Source organism: Toxotes jaculatrix, chromosome 17 (assembly GCF_017976425.1).
Source record: "Toxotes jaculatrix isolate fToxJac2 chromosome 17, fToxJac2.pri, whole genome shotgun sequence".
NCBI classification, from domain to species: domain Eukaryota; kingdom Metazoa; phylum Chordata; class Actinopteri; family Toxotidae; genus Toxotes; species Toxotes jaculatrix.
Genome location: NC_054410.1, coordinates 1,680,806 through 1,700,317, shown reverse-complemented (window position 1 = coordinate 1,700,317; position 19,512 = coordinate 1,680,806). Strand labels below are relative to the sequence as shown.

The 19,512-nt window shown below is 44.1% G+C and overlaps 1 protein-coding gene across 3 annotated transcripts in view; it reads right to left on the bottom strand.

The window, feature by feature from the left end:
- The window catches only part of kcnh5b (potassium voltage-gated channel, subfamily H (eag-related), member 5b), a 96,888-nt gene that overhangs the window by 35,404 nt on the left and 41,972 nt on the right, over nt 1-19,512 (bottom strand). For all 3 annotated transcript variants that reach the window (XM_041060508.1, XM_041060509.1, XM_041060510.1), the window contains exons 9-10: nt 4,058-4,257; nt 1,110-1,169 (exon numbers count right to left, since the gene is read on the bottom strand). In XM_041060508.1, coding sequence (XP_040916442.1) covers nt 1,110-1,169; nt 4,058-4,257 — 260 coding nt within the window. The remainder of the gene's footprint in view (nt 1-1,109; nt 1,170-4,057; nt 4,258-19,512) is intronic.

Sequence of the window (19,512 nt, the reverse complement as noted above, 5' to 3'; positions counted from 1 at the left end):
CACTGACACCAGAATTTTATCTGGAGAAAAAGAAAAAGTTTTATTTTTCCTAACACTTATTAGCATACTGCTGGGCTTCATTATTCAAGTTTTAAAATCTGCATATTTATCAGTGTTTACTAAACTTTACCAAACTTACTCAAAGGAAGGGTGAATATTGAATTTAGTTTGACCATGTATTGTCTTTTCTTAATGACTTGGTGGGACGGTGGTGCTTAATGAGCACAGCTTTTGGCTGCATGTTGCTCTCACTCTTCATCACTAAATGTTGTCTGATCTGTTTCTTTGCAAACAAACACATTCCAGTAGAATCTCTGTCCCTCTGTGCACAGAGTTATTATAGAAAGACACATATTGTTGTTGTGTTGTTACACAGCACAGAAACCGAAGCTGTCCTTAGGTCAATGCCAGCTCAGCAGTTTGAGCCTGAGCCAGAGTTTTGGGACTCGAATCAGTCGCTGCCCAGAAGCCTCTGAACACACCTATCCTCCACTTAGTTATGTAACCGAGTCCACCAAGGTCCAGTCCTGTGCGTCTTCAGAGGAGAGAGAATGAATGTCCATCTCCAGAATCTAAAATCCCTTTGTTAGGATGTGTTCAGTGTTACTGCAACCAAGGACAGACATTTGCTTTTTATCTTTGTCTTCTCTCATCTCATCTTCAGTTTTTATTCTTAGACTTAGTGTTATTTAGGTAAATAAGTGCAAGCGCTTGTATTTTATGCCCAAGAATGAAATATCGAAGAGCTTTGAACAAGCTCAGTTTGTTCTTATTTCAGCTGTGTTAAAGCCTCTGGGTGTAAAATTAGAACATTTCTGAGTTTACTATAAAAAAAAGTGTCCTTTTTCCTTTCTGTCGTTTTCTCGTGTCTCGTTTTTCTAGAAATAAAAAAGTATTCTGTCAGAAAAGTCAGTTCCCTGATTAAACATCCACACACAGTGGCTTTAAAAATATTCAAACTGTGTGTGGATGAAGCTACGATGTGTGTATTGTATTGTTAACCCGCCCCCCTTCACAGAATGAACACACAAAACTCCCACAGTCTCATTTCATTTTTTATACAGTGAACCAGGAGCTGATGTGCACATAAGAAAACAACAGATACATACCTTCCTGTTGAGATGGACACAGATGTCGGCCCGCATGTCCTTGGGACAAATGGATAAGACCTGGAGGACAGAGAGACATGAGGAGTTTACAAAAAACCCTCCTCAGGAGGAAAATATTAATTCATTGATGAGAGTTAGCAGAAAGGTGAACGCCTTACAAATGCTGTTTTTGGCTTTTCGTTTTTATGATTCTCTACTAATCCTTTAAAACTCAGCCTCTTCTTCCTTCTCCTACTTTCATGGAGGTCAGGAGTCGTTTACATTCCTGATGCAGTGCTGACGTAGCTCTGTACTGGAGGGTTAACTGGTTCATAGAATTTGCTTTATAGGAAAAAAAAGGATGAAAGTACAAACTCACCAGTAAGAAACCGCTCTCCTGTACACACATTAGTAATTTATGCTTTTTCTGGACAAAACACTCTGAACTCAGAGTCTATTTAGTAGCTGTTCTGGAGCTTTCGACTGAATAACACAGCATTTGGCAGCAGACTGGCTGAGAGCTGCTGCAGCTCGCTGTCCCTTTACAACCAACTGTCTGCCAAAAAGCCTAAACTCTGAACTGTGATACTTTTGTCCAGCTCATTACACAGATTTGGAAAAATCCAGCTTAATTAACTAAAGCATTTAGGTAAAACAGAGAGAAAACAATTTTATCCCATCCTCCTCAACCAAAGGGAACAATAAATCATCGAAAAGCCTCTGAAACATCAAAACACAGTTTAACAGTCTCTGAAAATCTTCTTCGCTCTATTTAAAGTGGAGGATATTCGCAGCACTGAGACGCTTTTGGGAGCCTCTGGTCTTTTTTGGGTGTGTATTCACATAAACAGCTGACTGAGCATGTGTAACGGCTCCCAAAGTGACAAAACATACTCACTAATTGGCCCCAGCTCTGACTCTGAGGTATTTATACTGAGGGTGGGCACAAGACTCGCAATTTGTCTCTTCAACAGTGTATTATTATCTCCACAAAAACTACAAAAATAGGATTGATGGGGAGGAGGCTTTTGGTCCAACATGAAAAAGAAAGTGTGGAAAAGCAATTGAATGGACAGATATAGGAGACAAAGACAAACAAGTCCTATTCAAAGGGGACAAATATAACGAGGACACTATATGAAATTGATGAGTGAACGCTGCGACAACATCTGAAGCCATCACACGCCTCCTTACAAACGTCTGAGGTCAGGACTTTACGATCGGCCAGTTCCCAGATCAGCAAAGAAAAACCTGACGTCTGCGCTGAGAATGAATTCCTAATGTTCCTCCAGAGGCGACAGAGCGAACACAAAAATAAACAGAGTCAGAAATCAAACAGAATGTAAGGCTAACAGCGTTCGGAGAGCACTCCGAGGGGGAAGTCTCTCTGTGCACAGCGGTGATCTGTGAGGCTATTTTTAACTTTGCAATACAAAGACATGACAGATTCATGCTTGATAACAATAATCAATGATTTACCACAGTTATTACTAATCACTGTATGCCCCCCAGGTTACAATGTCCTGACTGATAAAAGAAAAAGGAAGACACGGAGAGAAGGAGAAGAAACACTGAAGAAACTGAAGCTGGTTTTAATCTGACACGAAGCAGAAAGAATCTGCACTTTCATGTGTGTTTGCTTTTATTAGCTTCTGCTTTCTGTCTTCTCAGCTCAGCTCTGAGGGCTGCTCATGCTGCAGGTGATGCATGGCTTCATAAACGGCTTCAGTACCGCTGTATGTGTGAAGTGTGTGCTGTGCTTGATCGGATTACAGCTCATGTTGAAGCGGGATGCAGATTCTGAAACGATAAATGATCTCAGAGGCTGAATCAGTGCAGAGGGTGGAAGCGTGTGCCGTCAGTGTCACATCCCCTCAGTGTGGACCAACCATTTAAATGCTGAAACATGGGTTTGTTTTCATAGAAAGCTGCCCAACTTTCTATTTTATGATAAGAAAGGTCAGTCACCAGTTTCTGTACAGTAAAGCAAGAAGACAAAAAGCCGAACACAGGAGCAGGAGATGTGGACAAACGACTGTCCTGACAGCAGCTACATCATGTTAAATACTATTCCAGTAACATTAAAAAAAAAAAGCCAGCTACAGTTTGTAACAGGTCTTTTGACAGTAGCCATGTGGAACCAGAAACCTCTGACTGTCTGACAGCCAGGCCGCCGAGCATTAAGGCAGTGAATCTGCCAAACAGGCCTCCTAAAAATGAATTTACAGCATTACTGTGCTCTACTGGCCAATTACAGTGGGACACTGAAACCACTTGACAGTTAGCCATACCACTTTTATTTATACCTTTGGTCTTAATCTTGTTTATGACAGAACATTTTTCTCTTACTTTTCTATCACCGGCACTGGATTCATTTTGTAAAAACGGTTTCAAAGCTTCAAAGCCGATTCCCCGTCTTTAACCCGAACTGGTCGAGTGTTTAACTCACAAAGCTGTGACCAGAAGATCGACCTCAGGCTTCTCAGAATTCAGACTGTGAAGGAATCAGACTCATTCAGAGCCACTGAAGCTTCTATTCTCAGAACCTGGAACTTCACCATACATCACACTAATCTGTTTTTCAGTAATATAATATAATAAACATTTGCAATGTCAACCACAGACTATGAGCAGAGGGTCGAAAGTTCACTATTCAGAGTGTGTGTTGGGTAAATGAGGTAATAACAGTGTGCGACTGGCTCTGAGGCATTTTGGTAGTTTTGTGTCTGTTCTCACTTGTTTTGTTATGATGCTTTGTTTATGGCATCTTTCTCTCATCGTGACGCGGCTGTCTGGTTAAATGTGTGGTTATATACGAGGCTGCTTCAGCTGAAACTGGCTCCATTTAGATTTCCTGTCCTCACATGTGACTTTAGGTTTCTGAATTTAGTGTGAATGGCAAAAAGCTGCAGCGTCTGTGTTTTTCAGACCCAGTTGGTCAAACATGACTTTTAACCTTTCAGTCTAACCTTTTCCGTGTCGATGCCTTTGGACATGGACCATGTGGAGACAATGTAGTCCATCACCCGCTCACTCAGGCCTTTGGGAACCTGGTAGAGCTTCAGGAAGTCCCTGACGTTGTTGAGCATCTCGTGGTAGCGGTTGGTGTTGGCGTACATCTGCTGGAAGATGGTGGTCACGTTTCCAAAGATGGTGGCGTAGAGCAGAGCTGGACAGGGAGACAGAGGAGGAGGATGAAACCGATGCAGATAGATCAAGAATCAATCGTGATTATAACGTCTGCTTTTTTTGTTATTCACAAAGTAGCATCTCGCAAACACACAAGCAAACCCTGCAGGTTATTTCCTATCAATCACCTGTAGCTTCCACCCAAACAACCTAAGCTTGGAATAATGACACTGGCAACAGTCAAATGCACCAAACCTGTCAGTCACAATTTCATCTTCTCATTTTCTCCATGTCCATTCACTGATAAAAAACCACAGCAACTGTCCATTAGCCAGCAAACACCAAAGAAACCACCAAGTAACCACCAACACCTGCAAGCAGCCACCCAGGGAGACACAGACTACACACTGACACCCAAACAACCTCCACAAACCAAGAAAGCATCTAGTAAAACAGAATTCAACAAGCAAAACATTAGCAACCACCAAAACCGCAGTCCAAACCAAGCCCAACAAACTACAGTGACCAGCAGATTGGGCTTTCTCTCCGTGATATGAGTTGTTCGTATTGTTGATTATTTAAAATTGCTCGAACTGTGAGTCACGTTGGGGTGACAGGAGGACAACATGCAAAGGTTATGATGTCTCCTGGCAGACGACAGGCTGCATCAGCGATGGCTTTTACTGCTCAGGAGGTGTTGCAGAGGAGGACCAGGAGTGTTTCCCCCCTTTTCGAACTTAAAGCCATCGTGTGTCGTCGCTGCCGAGCCGAGCTGTCGAGCTCCTCTTTACCCTTCTGCTGCTACTCTACTGTTTCCATAGAGACCTCACTCGAAATAGTTCTCCCTCTTTTTTCCACCTCCTCCTCCCAGCCAATAAAAATGACAAAAGAAAGGAGAGAAGAAATAACAAGTTTAAAGCCCTTTGGGTTGAAAAATGGGGATTGGTAGGAGGTGGAGGAATCTGATGATGGTACATGAGCCACAAGATAAGAAGGCAGCTGAAGAGTGAGAGTACAGTGCAGGTGAGTTGAGTGTAAGAGAGGGAAGTAAGAAAGGAAAATGTTGGACAGACAACGGCTGAGAGACACTGTGTTTCTGAGATAAAGTGTGTATATGTGTATGAGAAAGAGGACGTGGACGGAAAAAAGGAAGAAACCCAAAGAAAAAGAACCACGGTTTTTCTGCTCCGAGTGTATTTATCTCACCGAAGCCATGAGAGACAAAAACAAAGAGAAGGACAAAGGCAGAGAGACAGCCACGGACAGAAATGTGTATCGTGTCAGTCGTGAGTCAAACACTGTTCCAGTTTAGTTCATTCAACTTGCAGCTTTCCAAGACCCTCCAGGACCTTTTCCAGGACCCTGTCAGCTGGTAGAGAAGGGCTTTGACTACACGACTGAGCCAGAACTGAAAGCTCAGAGACACAACTCTCACCTGCACCAGCAACAAGACTCCTAATTGGGCGAGTGGGTGATTCAGTGGTTGGCCAATGTCGCAAAGAATGACGGAGGTTTGAGGGGAACAATCTTTCCCAAACCACAACCAAGTACATTTTACACCTACACTTGATCAAACCTTAACCACAGCGGCAGCAGATCAGGAAAAAGCCGACATGAAATGTCAAATGGGTGATAGTATTTTGTAGTTTTGGTCTGAGGATTTATTGAACTGTTCACAGGGATAAGAGCCTCTCCCCAAACCTTTCTGTGGTTTCAATCAGGTGGGGCTTTTTTTTTCATCTTTTCCAAACCTCCAATCTCACAAATCACAGCCACTTCAGGTGTGCAAAGGCCTGAGGCTGCAGTGGATCGCTATCAGAAAACAACAAGACTGGCAGGAGCTATCTGGTTAGCATGCTAACTCCTGTGAGTTAAGACTGGCTGGAGAAATCTCTTGGCAAGTAAAAGAACAAAGTTTTCTGGTAAGTAAACAGCTGTTAATGCTAACGTTGGCTATGTAGCAATAGCAAATGGCACCTTTAATGTGTCTTTACAATAAAACCACTGTAAATGCAGAATAAAAATATCGTTACTCCTCTCCTGTCCCAGCATGCACTGGGTGTGAGTCAGACAAAAGCCTTGGACAGCCAGCAGAATGAAACGCAGCACAGCTCCTGGTCTGGATTCCAATCAGTCACACGGCTGTGGCCTCAGTCAGATGAGTCACTATGATGCTCCTGTATAAAAGACCTTTCACAGGATCAGTCAGCACAATAGAAAATGAAGCCAATCAACCGACCACAACCAGCACGCAACAAAGAATAAAGCAACAGGAACATTTTCTGAGCTATAAATGAAAAAACCACTTGAACAAACAGTAGGTAGGTAGCTCTGCTTATAGAAACTGAGGTGAGGTAAGAAACCAAAATAGAAAATCCTCTGATTTGCTAAAAAAAAAAAACAAAAAAAACACGACACGACAGAATAAAGAACACAATGATGTTCTTGCTTCTGAACATCAGCCAAACTCCAAAGCTGTTATATATAGAACCCATAAATTAGACTTCATTGGTCCCATAAGGAACCCCATGAATCTAGACGGCTCAATCAGAGTAGTCAGCCTACAGTTTATAGCTGTCATCTCACTACTATATTTGCAACCTCATCTGTCCCCCGTGGCTCTATTTATTTAAATCTGTCTCTGTTTTCTCCCGCTGGTGGCCACAGAGAGATGGGCTGATCGGGCAGGTTTGGGGGGTGGATGGGGGTGGATGGGTGATGGTCAGGACAGGCAGCAGATGAAGAGCGTTATTTCCTCATATTTATGAGTTGATGGAGCAGCCTGGGGGAGAGAAGACCAGATGCTGTCAAAGCCAGAGTCTCACTTTGACATCGGCAGAAGAGAATCTTTGCAGGAAGTTTGTCTCCAAACTGACTGTGACACCTAAAGGAAAGTATATCAGTGCCGGTCGCAGTCGCTTTGGTCTATTTTGGCCCCTCGACGCTGCACTAATCTCATATTAGTGACGGCAGCAGCTTTTTTCTCCTATATTGTTGCTAAGCGCTCATTACTGCAGTGTCCCTGCACCTCCCAGAGATCACCTGTAAGTGGAATAGTGTGGGCAGGTCTGTGACGTCTTTCTGTTCAGCTGCAGCAGCTACGTCACTTTCACGGTGAAGGTGGCGTTAACAGCTAAACCACTTCAATTAAGTGAAAGTAAAGTTGGTTTCTTTTCCTAATTCATCTAAATGTTGCAAGACTTCGTAGCGTAACTTTCCCACTTCACCAAAGTGTTAATACACAGTATTAAGTTAAGAGTTAGTGATGTTGTGTGTATCAGTCTGTTCAGAGACGTTAGTTCAGTTACAGAGCTTCAGATAAAAAGGACTGTTTGAGTGCTGCTGCTGCTGCTGAGATTTCCGGGGTGTCAGTAAACATGTCAGCTGAGATGCTGTAAAGCGTCAGTTATATCAGCTAGCTATGGCAGAGATTAGTGAAGGACGGTTTACCCGTGAGCAGAGTTAGAGTTGTTGTTTTTGCCTGATGGTCTGAGGGTCAGGAGTCGGTTTATCTGTGGGAGTCTCAGAGCGAACGGCACAGTGAGTGGCTGTGGTTGTTTTGTCTCCCGCCCACAGCAGCCTGTGAACTGTTTGCTGATAAACTGTCAGTGAAACCAGGTAATGTCGACACACTGACAGACACTGCACTACTTTTATTTAGTTATTTATTTTTTGAAAAGTTTTACAGTGTCTCAATTCAGATTTTCTGGTTTGTATAAACACCTGAATGAAAACTAATTTGATCAGAATCTAATGAACTTCATTTGAAAATACATAAATAAATAAATAAATAAGGGCTGACTCACCTCCGTTCACCTCACTGGTGACTGACAGCACTGACAGTGCTGGATGACGAAATATTTCCTCGGTAGAGTAAAAACAGCAAATGTACAAGTCGGTGCCAAACAGCTGGTGATGGGGTCAAACAAAGCACCAGTGTCTTGTTTTGTTTTGTTTGTTTTTTTTTTAAACTCAGACTGATTTAGTGTGACAATAATAAAACTGTAATGTTTTTCTTGTGAGGGATCGGGAGCGATCAGAGGCCGCCCACCTCCATGTCATGTGGATTTTTTTCTTTTCCGGGTTTCGGACAATCTGCCGCAGGAGTTTAGGATGATTTGTCAGAGCGAATGAGTGTAAGCGACAGAAATCTGTCAGTCCAGCACGAAGCTGGAGACACTGTGTCACCGCCTGAAGCTCAGACACCCAGAAAACAATCATCACAACGCTTCTACACGAGGAGACAACCAGCACATACACACTCACACACTGTAGTGCTCACACACATACTCAGATACAAAGACGCAGAAGCACACAGACACACAATGACACTAAATACAAACACACACAACAACCATCAATATAATCTCAGTCTGAATGAGGGGAAATTAGCTTATTTGCTGTCTCATCAACAGTAAAATGAAAAGATTGATATTAATTTCATATCTGTGAGTTCAACAGAGATAAAATCTCTGCTCTCAGCATTTCCAAGCCTCCATAAATAAATAAATAAATAAAAATAAAAATAAAACCTTATATTATAAAATAAGATTTAACAGGGCGGCATCTTTAACTCTTCTTCTTAAAATCATTTAAGATGACTGTCCCTGGTTTCAGACTCCTTTAGAATAGAATAGAATGCCTTTTATTGTCATTGGACATCTTTTACATGTACAACGAGATGGAAGATGGAGCTGCCCCACATAAAAAACCTGAACACACCTGTGATGCAAACAAACCCAAAATAGCAACACAAGATCAGAACAAAGCAGCCAGAGCCTTCAGAGGAGCCACCTCCCTCACGAGCCATTGAGCCCAGTCCATTTGCTGCTCAGTGAGCCAAGTCGGCATCCAGGCTGCATCACAACACATTACACACTGACAGGACACTGCACTCCGCCAGCCAAACAGCGAGAGAGCCAGTCAGCCGCATCAGAGTCCAAACCCCCTGAAAAAAAAGCCACTGTATAAATCTGTTTTGACAAGCAGTAATTGTGCATCAAGCGCTCTCTGGGTAAGTAAAACATTCTGGCTGATTGTCTCCAAATAAATATCGACTGAAAAATCTGCAGAGGCATCCTGGCGTTAGTCACAGCCCTGCCCCTCCTCAGCAGTCATTTCTGTGACTGTGACTCTCACTCAGTAAATACGGCTCCGTTTACACTGTTTTCTCCAGCATCACATTGTTTACTTCTCATTAGGTCGATTTAATAGACTGTTTATTGCCGTGCGAAAATGATAATGGCTTCTGGAGTGAGTGGGTCGGGTGGCAGGTGGGGGAGGGGGGTTGATGTGTGACAAATGTCTGTGTCCAACAAAACCCCAAGCACCGTTAAGTGATATTACACTGCAGACATTAGGGAGGTTTAAAATCTGGAAAAAAAAAACACTGTGCAGTAGGATCCTTGTTACGCTTCTCTGCAGTGAAGGACAAAAAAACTCAAACACTGACATACACACAGTTAACACGAGCAAACGTCCCATAGATTCTGCTGCATAACGGACACCATCAGGTTAGTTTACGTAAAAGAAGCGACAGCAGAAAGAGAAGAAGGATAAAAAACAATGAAACAACACCAGAGAACCCAGTAAACATTTATCTGGGGTGATTATATATGAATAACGTTTGTTTTAACGGCATTTAAAACACATATTTACTCAGAGCATGAGGGTGAAAACTCTGATGCACCAGCTCAGGGATTAGCTCTACTCGTCTGCATTGGGGAGCAAATGTTTTGTTTTCTTGAAGATCCTTGACGCGCTGAAACACTGTCCATTAGCAAACAAAATATTCTACTTGTGAGCTTCAAGCAGTGATTAGGACGCTTTTCTTCCCCGATGTTTGAGTCCCTCAAGACAAAAGGTACACCTTTAATGTAAGACATGAAACGAGTTTTTATAGCTCTGCATTTTATAAATCCAGCCGAGCCTGCAAATATCTGTGGTCCTGTGTTTTTAAAGCAGAAACTTTTTGGTAGTTTTTTTTTTTTTTTTGTCTGGTAATTGGCAGAAAACAGAACATATTAAACAGCAGGATTCACAAGAACGATGCTGAAGACACAGCCAGCGTGCACATCCATAACGACCACAGCAGGTCAGGTGCTGGATGCACAGATGCACAGATCAATGCCATGAAAAGCAGAGATGTATCTGCTCGCTGGAATGAAAACTCCCTCGTGACGTTTCGACCCATCACGTCGCCCTCAAGCAATTTGTTTGGTCAAAATGTCGTCAATAAAGCCCGTGCCTCCAGGGAGCTTTAATTACAGCCAGCAGACAACTTTCTGCTTTTCACAGCGCTGATATGAACAGAATAAAACAAAAAAGACACAGATCAAACCAATTTTCTTGCTTACTGTTATGTTATTATCCAGCTCTGGCATTTTTCCAGCAGTTTGTAATCTGTTTTTCATATGCTAACGAAGCTTTTCTGAGGGAAGGACTGCGAACCGATTCCTCCAGCTCTGCACACAGTCTGCAGACAAACCAGGTGGAACGAGAAGGAGAGGGCCAACCTCAATTACTGGCACAAACTTTTAAAAACAGAAGGGATTATCCACTCAATTATTCCACTGTTCCTCTGAATAAGAACACATCCTAACTACAAACAATGAGCACTGATAAACGCTTATCTTGTAGTCACTGTTTGTGCACGTATGTTTTTCATCTGATGTTTTGAAGTCGAGAAGACGGAGTGTTGCGGTTTCACTAATGGGAACGAATTAAAACACAGCACAAATAAGGCGACTCTGGGGTTTCGCTGCTGAAGGTAACAAGGCCATCAGGGGCCGAGCAGGGCTCCCTGTGGACCCAGGGGCCCAGGCCTCGGCAGGAGTAATGAAGTCATGGAGGAGCACTCATATGGAGCCACAAACGCCTGGTAAACAGTGGGCTGTGTCTTTATGAGGAGGGACAAGCGAGGCAGAGCTGGGGACAGATTAACCTCGGAGCTGACTGTGCTCTCTGCTGTACCACTGTTGACTGTGGAATAACAGTCGATATGTGGGGAAAGTGAGCCATCATACGGCGACGTATGCTGGGTCAGGGGGTCGTGGTCACATATGGACATATGGACGGATGAAATGAGGAACAGAGTGGAGCACAGGCTGACACGCAGCCTAGGTTTAAAGGGTCACTTACCCACTTTATGAAAACAAACATTTTCTTCCTCACCTCCATGGGACCATTGTGCATGACTTGACACTGCTACAGGTATCCAGGTCACGTATATGCAACCAGAGCACCACATGTCAGACTTTGTCAGCGATGAAGTCCTGGACTTGTTTCCATCACTGTCCCAACGATCTGACAAGACTGTGAACGAGGAACAACCACAATGATTCATGTATTTTCAGAGATTCACCTGGATTTTCACACAGGTGTGCCGGGTTGTATAAGCAGTGTGTGTTACTCTTTGATTAGTCCTTGGTGAGGAGTCCTCACGGTCTGCCCTGTACAGGGCGTTAGCATCAGATGGCACCTGCAGCAGACATTGATTGACCTTCCAGCTCCTGGTTTCATCTGACTCTGGCTCAGCCCGTCGGGTTCAGCCGATCAGGGAGGATCCAAGGTCGCACTGACACCGGTTAGCAGACTCCATGTCAGGTGATCTCACAGCTGAGGGCATTATTCACACACTCTGCTCCGTGAAGTGGCTTTTTAACCGCAGTGACTTGGATCAGCAGGTGAGACAGGTACAGAGTGACGACGAAGGCTCACGTGCTCTGGGACTCGTGGTGATCGCAGCTCGGCCCCATTTTCCCCGCTGTCAGCAATTAGACGTGAGGAGGCTCAATCTATCATGCCTGGCACCTGCTTGATTCAATTATCCCCATGCTACTCATCTGACTGCAGGCTGCACACTTTCGTCTCCGGCATAAATTACAAGAGCAGAAATTAAAAAATTATAATAAAAATAGGAGTGATTGCCTTCTTTAGAGGCTTTTCACTGTGGGAGCGATTGGAAGATTGGGTTCATAAATGAATGAGCGGGGAAGAGATTTGCCACAAGGACGATTACAACTGGCGATAATTATGGAAATGGGGTGTGAATCACTACAAACCCAAACCCCCGAGCGATTCGCACAGCACACGTAAAATAGATGAAACTGATATTAATTATTTATGGCTGAGCTCTAGTGTAATGTTGTGAAATTCATCGCTGGTAATGTTTTTTTTAGCTTTTTTTTTTTGTTAAGGCCGTACTAACAGCATGCTGGCACTCAGCACACTTTCAGACACGTGCCAGTGGATGTGCTGTAATATTCACACTGTATATCCACAAGCTTCCTCTCAAACACATGAACAAGCTCTAATCCATATATGGACACACACACACAGTGAAAACGCAGACACAACCAACCACGCACACACAAACAAGCAGCATCACACGCACACAGATGATGGACGGATTAAATCTCATCTCATTTATCAAACCATTTCACTCAAACTGGACTTCCTCGATCACGTTTCATCATTGTACTGGTTCCTGATAACAGGCCAATCACCCTGAACTGCCTCTGCAGTTTGAGTTGTACCCCAGGCATACATTTGCAAAAATCCATGAAGATGGTGAAGGTTGCCTCATCTGACCACATCACTTTCCACATGTCTGCAGAGCGGCGAGCCCTGAAATTTGCTTTTGTCTTTGCATAATAGAAATCGAAAATCCGAAGGCACTGCACCGGTCAAAGGACTATTTTTGCTGACGTAGGGGACTGCTAACTGACCATCGACTGATACTCAGCCTGAATTGCCATTTTTTTAATTACATTACTGTCATTTTCCGTAGACACTGTGAAGCTGTGGCAGTGGCTGCAGTCGACAACTGCCACGTAGAAACACGCCTCCAGAAACGTTGTTAAATCTGTAAACTGACTTACAACAACCTGTGCCGCTGCATTGATCTCATTCTCATCTACTCTTGCTGCCATTTTTCTGGCTCAAGCACAAGAAGACGACATCTGGTCCCACCTACAAAGCTCTAATTGCCTTGGTTGTTTTTCCATCAGGGGAAACTGCTGTCAGGCAGCACTGTACAAGACATCTTGATTTCCTGAAATAAAAAAAAATGGCAATGTGGGCAGAGACTCAGAGGCATGAAATCAGGCCAGTCTCATCAAATCCTGCGCTGAACTGCTCTTAATTACTTAAAGATTTTTTTCAGCCTTCACCTGAACCTACTCATCACTTCTGTATACGCCACAGTGGACGATTCCTACATGAACAGAGCATTAATTGCTGTTTAATGCAGTATACCTGTATGGAGGCATTTTAATTTGTTGCTTTGTTCAGGTTTTTCTTTTCGTCTGTCACTCGCCATATTGCTTTTCAGTGCCGTGGAAAAATCAGCCTTGTTTTGACGCAGTTTCATCGTCATCTACAAAGTTATGAATAAGTTTCATGAGGCCACATGTTGCAGAAATCTCTCAGGTAAACAAGCACATGATCCTTCAGCTGCAGTAATAACAACCCCCCCCCCCCCCCCCCCCCAAACAGGAGTCACGAGGTTTTGATTCAACAGCAGCAATATTCTCTCACAGCGTGTGCTCGTGCTCTCTCTGCGTTGCCATGTCAACAAGTTAACCGAGGCAGGTCAGGGTGTAAGAGGGCTGAGGTTTCGCTTTTCTCTGCTGTCAAACGTCTGGACATTTATGTGTCCCGCTAACAGATGGGCAGATAACTTTTTAATTTAATTTTTAAAAAATTTTCAATTAAAAAAGAAATGCTATCGGAAGAGATACTTTCGATTTCCGATATCGTTCTCGTGTCTGAGAATCGCAGCATTTGGCAGGTAAAAGAATAACAGCAGTTATCTGTGGCCTTTGGGGCGTAAGGTAATTTCCTGCTGTGGTGAGATCAGTTTGTCAGGGTGTAAGAAAGAACTGCGAGCGCAGCAGGGAGGGCTCATTAATGGTCATGTCAGTCAATCCTCACAGGAAATGGGTTTTTAAAGGAACAGAAGGAGCATATGTGTTGTCTGAAGCCAACCACAAGAACATTTACTCAGAAGTGAAGTTTCAACCTGACGTCAGAAAACTCACTTCTCTCGCCTCCATAAGTGATACTTCTACAGGTTGTTTTCTGATTTTACATGTAAAAGTCACTTTAATAGTCACGTTGAGTTGTATTCAGGCTCGGAGAACAGCTGTATAATGTCCTCTGTGGCTTTGGAGTGTTACAAAATGAAGGCGAGGACAAAGAAGTGGCCTTTTACCAGGCAGCAAGAACCTGACAAAAGATAAGATCAGGTTGCATTATGGGAAGTGTAGGCTCAAGGGACGCTGGAGTTTGACCCACACCGGGGCTATCTCAGCCCCGGCCGCAGCATTGTTCAGTGTCTGCCTCCATCTTTGTGCAGGTGCAGCACTGAACTGCTGGTTGTCAGTGAATCACAGGGTCGGTGATTCAATCCCTGGTTCTTTCAGTCCACATGTCACAGTGTCTTTGGGCAAGACACTGAAACCCACTTGCTCCCAATGGGAACTCCATCACCACTGGTGTGTGTGTGTGTGTATGTGTGTGTAGGTGAATAAGATGCAGACTGTAAAGTGCTTTGTTCCTACTAAGGTTGAAACTGTATAAATTCAGTTTATTGAAGGCAGGACTGATGTATACTTTCTCCATCTCAGTTCAGGGCCTGGATCATCTGAAGGTAGAGTCACACACAGGTGTGTCCGTTAGAGAAGCTAAAGGCTGCACACACCTGCCTCCACAGCCTCCTCAGATCCCACTGCAAACACCTGACAAATGTTACGCACACTCCAATGGACAGCTGCTTGTTATACAATGGACTGTGGGACACTGAGGGACAGCAGGATACAATGGTTCTGTCCTCTAAACTCAGGTAAAGGAAGGCTGTCTTGTTAGCCTGTTTTGACATGTTCAGTCTTGGGATGCAGCCTCATTATAAGCTTCCAAATGCAGAGCTTTGACGCAGCAGCAGGGCATGAAATGAAAACGGTAAATGCTTAACAATGAAAAATCAGCCCAAATGTTTGCCTGACAGGAGCCTGACGCTCTGGGCTGAACCGTTCACAGATAAATGAGTTTATATAAATACAGACAGAACCAGAACCTGCTGGATTGTCAGTTTTACAACTTTTTGACAAATAAGCACATTAAACTGGTTAGATTTGCTTTCTAAGGTTTTTTTCTTGCAGCACTACAGTGGTGCCATTTTCTGCCACAGCTGTGACAGCTGCTTGTGTAGCAGGACAGAAAAGCAGATTTGTAGAGTGAATAAATATCTAAACATCTGAGTGGGTGTCCTTTGCTTTGCTCTCGGCAGCTCAGAGACAAGATCCTTGACTGGAGAGATACTTTGCTCAAAGACCTTGTGATGAACGCTGCAGGGAAAGAGAGAAAATTATACTTCTCTTCTTACATTTATTATTCAGTGTGCCAAGGTGCCCAGCGTGCTCCCTCCACCACGTTTAGCATTCTGTTACGATAACACCGTGACTTTCCAAAGCTGCTGACGGGAGGATGGCATTGTGATGAAAGAGAAGAAGACTATGAGAATGTGAATGGTAATGCAACCTCCAGAGGACAGAACAATGAATGCATGTACAGTCAGGAAATCCATAACCAACCATGCAGTTAGAGTAACAAGGAGACGGACATGCAGCGAAAAAAGTAAGGGTGGTAACGGGTCACTGCAGCTAATCCTCGGACCAGCTGGGACAATGTGGGTGGATTAAGTAAACAAAACAGTCTCCTCAGCCTCTGAAGCAGGTGCTGAGTTGTACAGCAATGAGGTAAGCAACTGTATTTAAACCCAGCAGAGCCGCTGAGTGTCCAACAACAGAGGACTGTGGTTGTACTGGGCAGCTCCCACACGTAAATGTGAGGAACTGCATGAAGGTAAAACACTGCAACCGTGCTCGGAAAAGTTTCCGATTCGGACAGAACAGCAAACAACTAAACCTCTGAAGGAATGTGCATCCGAATACATTCACCAATGCACTGTCCACAGGTTTCAAATTTGTGTTTCCAACTGAACCGTCCACTGCATTTCTGCTGAAATGTGATAGTGGTAATAGTTTAGCCTGCAAACTAACGAACCACAAACAGAGCAGGAAGCTTGACCCTCCTGAGGAGGTGATGAAGTAATGGATCTGATTTTGGGGGCAGACCGTCTCCAGAATTGGGCCACTTCACAGATTAATCCTGACCCTGATGAGTCAGAGGAAAAACAGAGAGAGGAAGAGAGAGAGATAATTAAGGAAAGCCTCTGAAAAAAAAAAGGGTGGGAGGAAAAGTGAGAGAGCATCAGAGAAAGTGTGTGGGAGGGGGGTGGTACTGAGAGATGGAAAGAGAGAGAGAGAAAGAGAGAGGGAGAGAGAGAGAGAGAGAGAGAGAGAGAGAGAGGATGGGTTACAAAGAAAAAAGTGGCAAAAACAGAAAGAGGAAGACGGCTCTTTATGGATTAGTGGACTAATCGCCTTGCTGTTGCTGCTGTCAGAGAGAGGCCACACACAGAGCAGCCTCCCTCAGGATGAGCAAATACAATACTGAGCCCTCTCCTCCTCTTTTCCTCTCTCTCTCACCATCCAATTGTTTCAGAGTGTGTGTGTCTCTCTCTCCAGTGCTCGCTTTCCAAACTAATCAGGGCATCTCAGCTGAGAAGTCAGAGGGGAGAACGACACTCCGAGCTGCTTCCTTCTCCCTCTGTCTGCCCATCCTTCCCTCCTCCTCTTTTTTGCTTCTTCCTGTCTCCTTTTTCGTCCTCTCATACCCCATTTCTATTGTCCTTCCATTTTATTCTCGCCCACTTCTCCTTTCCTCCAGCTCCATCACTGTATCCCCTTCCTCCCCCATCTCGTAGCATCATTTTCATCAGCCTTCCTTCTACCCTCCGAGCCTCCATCTCCTCTCCTCCCCTGCAGGTCTCTGTGGAGAGCTGGACAAGTGGACTGCGGTGGATGGGTGGGGGTGGAGGGTCAGGAGGACTTCCAATCCACTCAGTGAAATCCAAACTGGTAGTGGGATTTCATGGAAGTAGCTACAGGCTCCAGAAGAGTCCTCGCTGGAGCACTTTTCGCATCAGGCGGGGTTTTAAGTCGGATAAATAATTGGCCAACGGCGAAAGCCCCAAAGAGGAGATCTTTCCTCTGTGCTTTCCTTCCCCGCTCCCTTCCTTTGCTCCTTTCATCTCTCGTCCCTTCCTTTCTCCTCTCCTGCTGAGTCTGGTACGTCTCTTCCGCTTAGGATGCACGGCCATCAAACTGGGCTCCCCGGGCCAAATCGGCCGCATCCTTCCGCCCGGCTGCGCGCATCACTGGCGCCGCCAAACCCTTTTGAGCCCAGGTAATTCCCTTAATTCCCTGCGAGCTGGAGCCTGTCAAGTGAGCCCCATTTGCCTGATACTCCCACCCCCCTTTCCCGTGCTACCTCACGTTCCTTCTTGCTCCGCACTCATCTTGCCAAGTAATTTCATCTGGTGTCGAGTCTCAAAATTGTGTTTTCCTTAAAAGAAGTAAAATACAGCTTTGCCATCAGGCTGAGATTATCGCTTAACTGTTTCCTGTTGTGAGAATCTACTCGTGTCAAGCCTCGACCTCTCGAAATGATCCTCTTCATTAGTGCTGCAAAATGGATGTTTAATTAACTCGGCCTGATGAGGGTGTCCTTAGCCACAGTGTCAAGTTTCAATATTCTTTAGACGGATAAAAATTGCAAGTGAAACTGACTCAACACATTCATAATGAATTAAAACCAGGAGCCAACAAAAGACTAAATGACTTGTTATCATGGACGTCTCTCTCTCAGGTGCTGCACCTGATGGGCTGTGCAGAGCTTTACCTGCGGCTCACCGTGCAGCCAGGATCAGAGAGGTGGCTCTCTCTCATCGCTTTGTGGTCTTAACCTGCCTCACCACTGTGATCCAGGTGTCCTATTAAATTACTTTCACACCTTTCTGTTCTGCAGCATGAAAAACCCTCCCGGTGAGAGACTAACGGCAGGGGTGGATATCTGTGATGACTGCTTTTTCACCTCAACAAACACGGTCAGAGAGCTCAGAGAAGGAAACCGTCTCTCCCAGCCAATTAGGCTGCACGACCAACCACCGGCACTGAGCTGAAAAGGCCGGATTACACTCTGGAAACGTTTTATAATTCACACTATTCCATGCGTTTCCATGACCTTTTCAGTTTGTCACTGTTAGCGTCAAGAAGAAGAATGCACTAAATGGCAGTGTCATTTGGAGGTGGATGATTACAGGAATCAGAGTTTCGGTTTAATAGAAAGGTCTTAAACAATCCTTTCAGACTGTGATTACTGTGCTCTGAAATCACTGTTATTCCTAAAGAGCATGTTAGAGGCGGCTTAGGCAAAATGCTCTTCACCTCCTCTGCAGTGTCTACAGAGACAGTCACTTTAACACCTCGTTGTCAAATGCAAACTTCAATTCTGGTGATTTTTTTTTTTTAAATTTAAGATGATGATAAGAAACTCAGGAAACTCATTCAACGCACCTGCATGGCTGTCAACATCAAATCAAATTAGTGTTTCATAACGTATGGTGTAACACCTCTGTCCCAGTAATGATACTCAAGTGGATAAAGGGTCATAGAAATTATGCAAAACATCATTGTTCCTCACAGAAAAAGTTACAGAAGTTTTCAAACTTGATGAGAGAAGCTAAAAAATTCTCCAAACTGTAATCAAGTTACGTTCTTTCAGATCCGTGGAAGTATGTAAAGTAGTGGAAGAGCAGCGTCAGGGTTTTTATTCCCACTCCCCGTGAAGAAAAAAAGCCTGTGTGAGGTGCGATGGCTAAAAAACCATCCACTCAGTACAGAATATTTAGCAGTTCAAGCAGCATTAATGCAGAATAGATGCAGTAATCTACCACGGCTACCAACCATACTATTGCATGCTACAGTAAAGTACAGTTGTGTGCTTCACTAGTGCTGCATGAGCAGGAGCGTAATGGCTGAACAAATGCTTCCATGAGCCTTTGGCATTTGTGTTGCTGACTTTACAGCATCACAGAAATATTAAAAAGAACAGTGTCCATTCACATTAAATCGCTTCTGCTGTTCCATTAATCTTTTATAGACCCTTTACATCCTGTCACTGAAGTTACTTCACTGGAAATCAGGATTTTTAAAACTCTGCAAACAAGAAAAAGGTTTCTGTCTTTTGGTATATGTAGATTTAATGTTGACACAGTATTAACGCTGTGTGTGTGTGTGTGTGTGTGTGTGTGTGTGTGTGTGTGTGTGTGTGTGTGTGTGTGTGTGTGAGTGAGTGAGAGAAACTGTGACTTTGGTTTTCACTGTCTTTT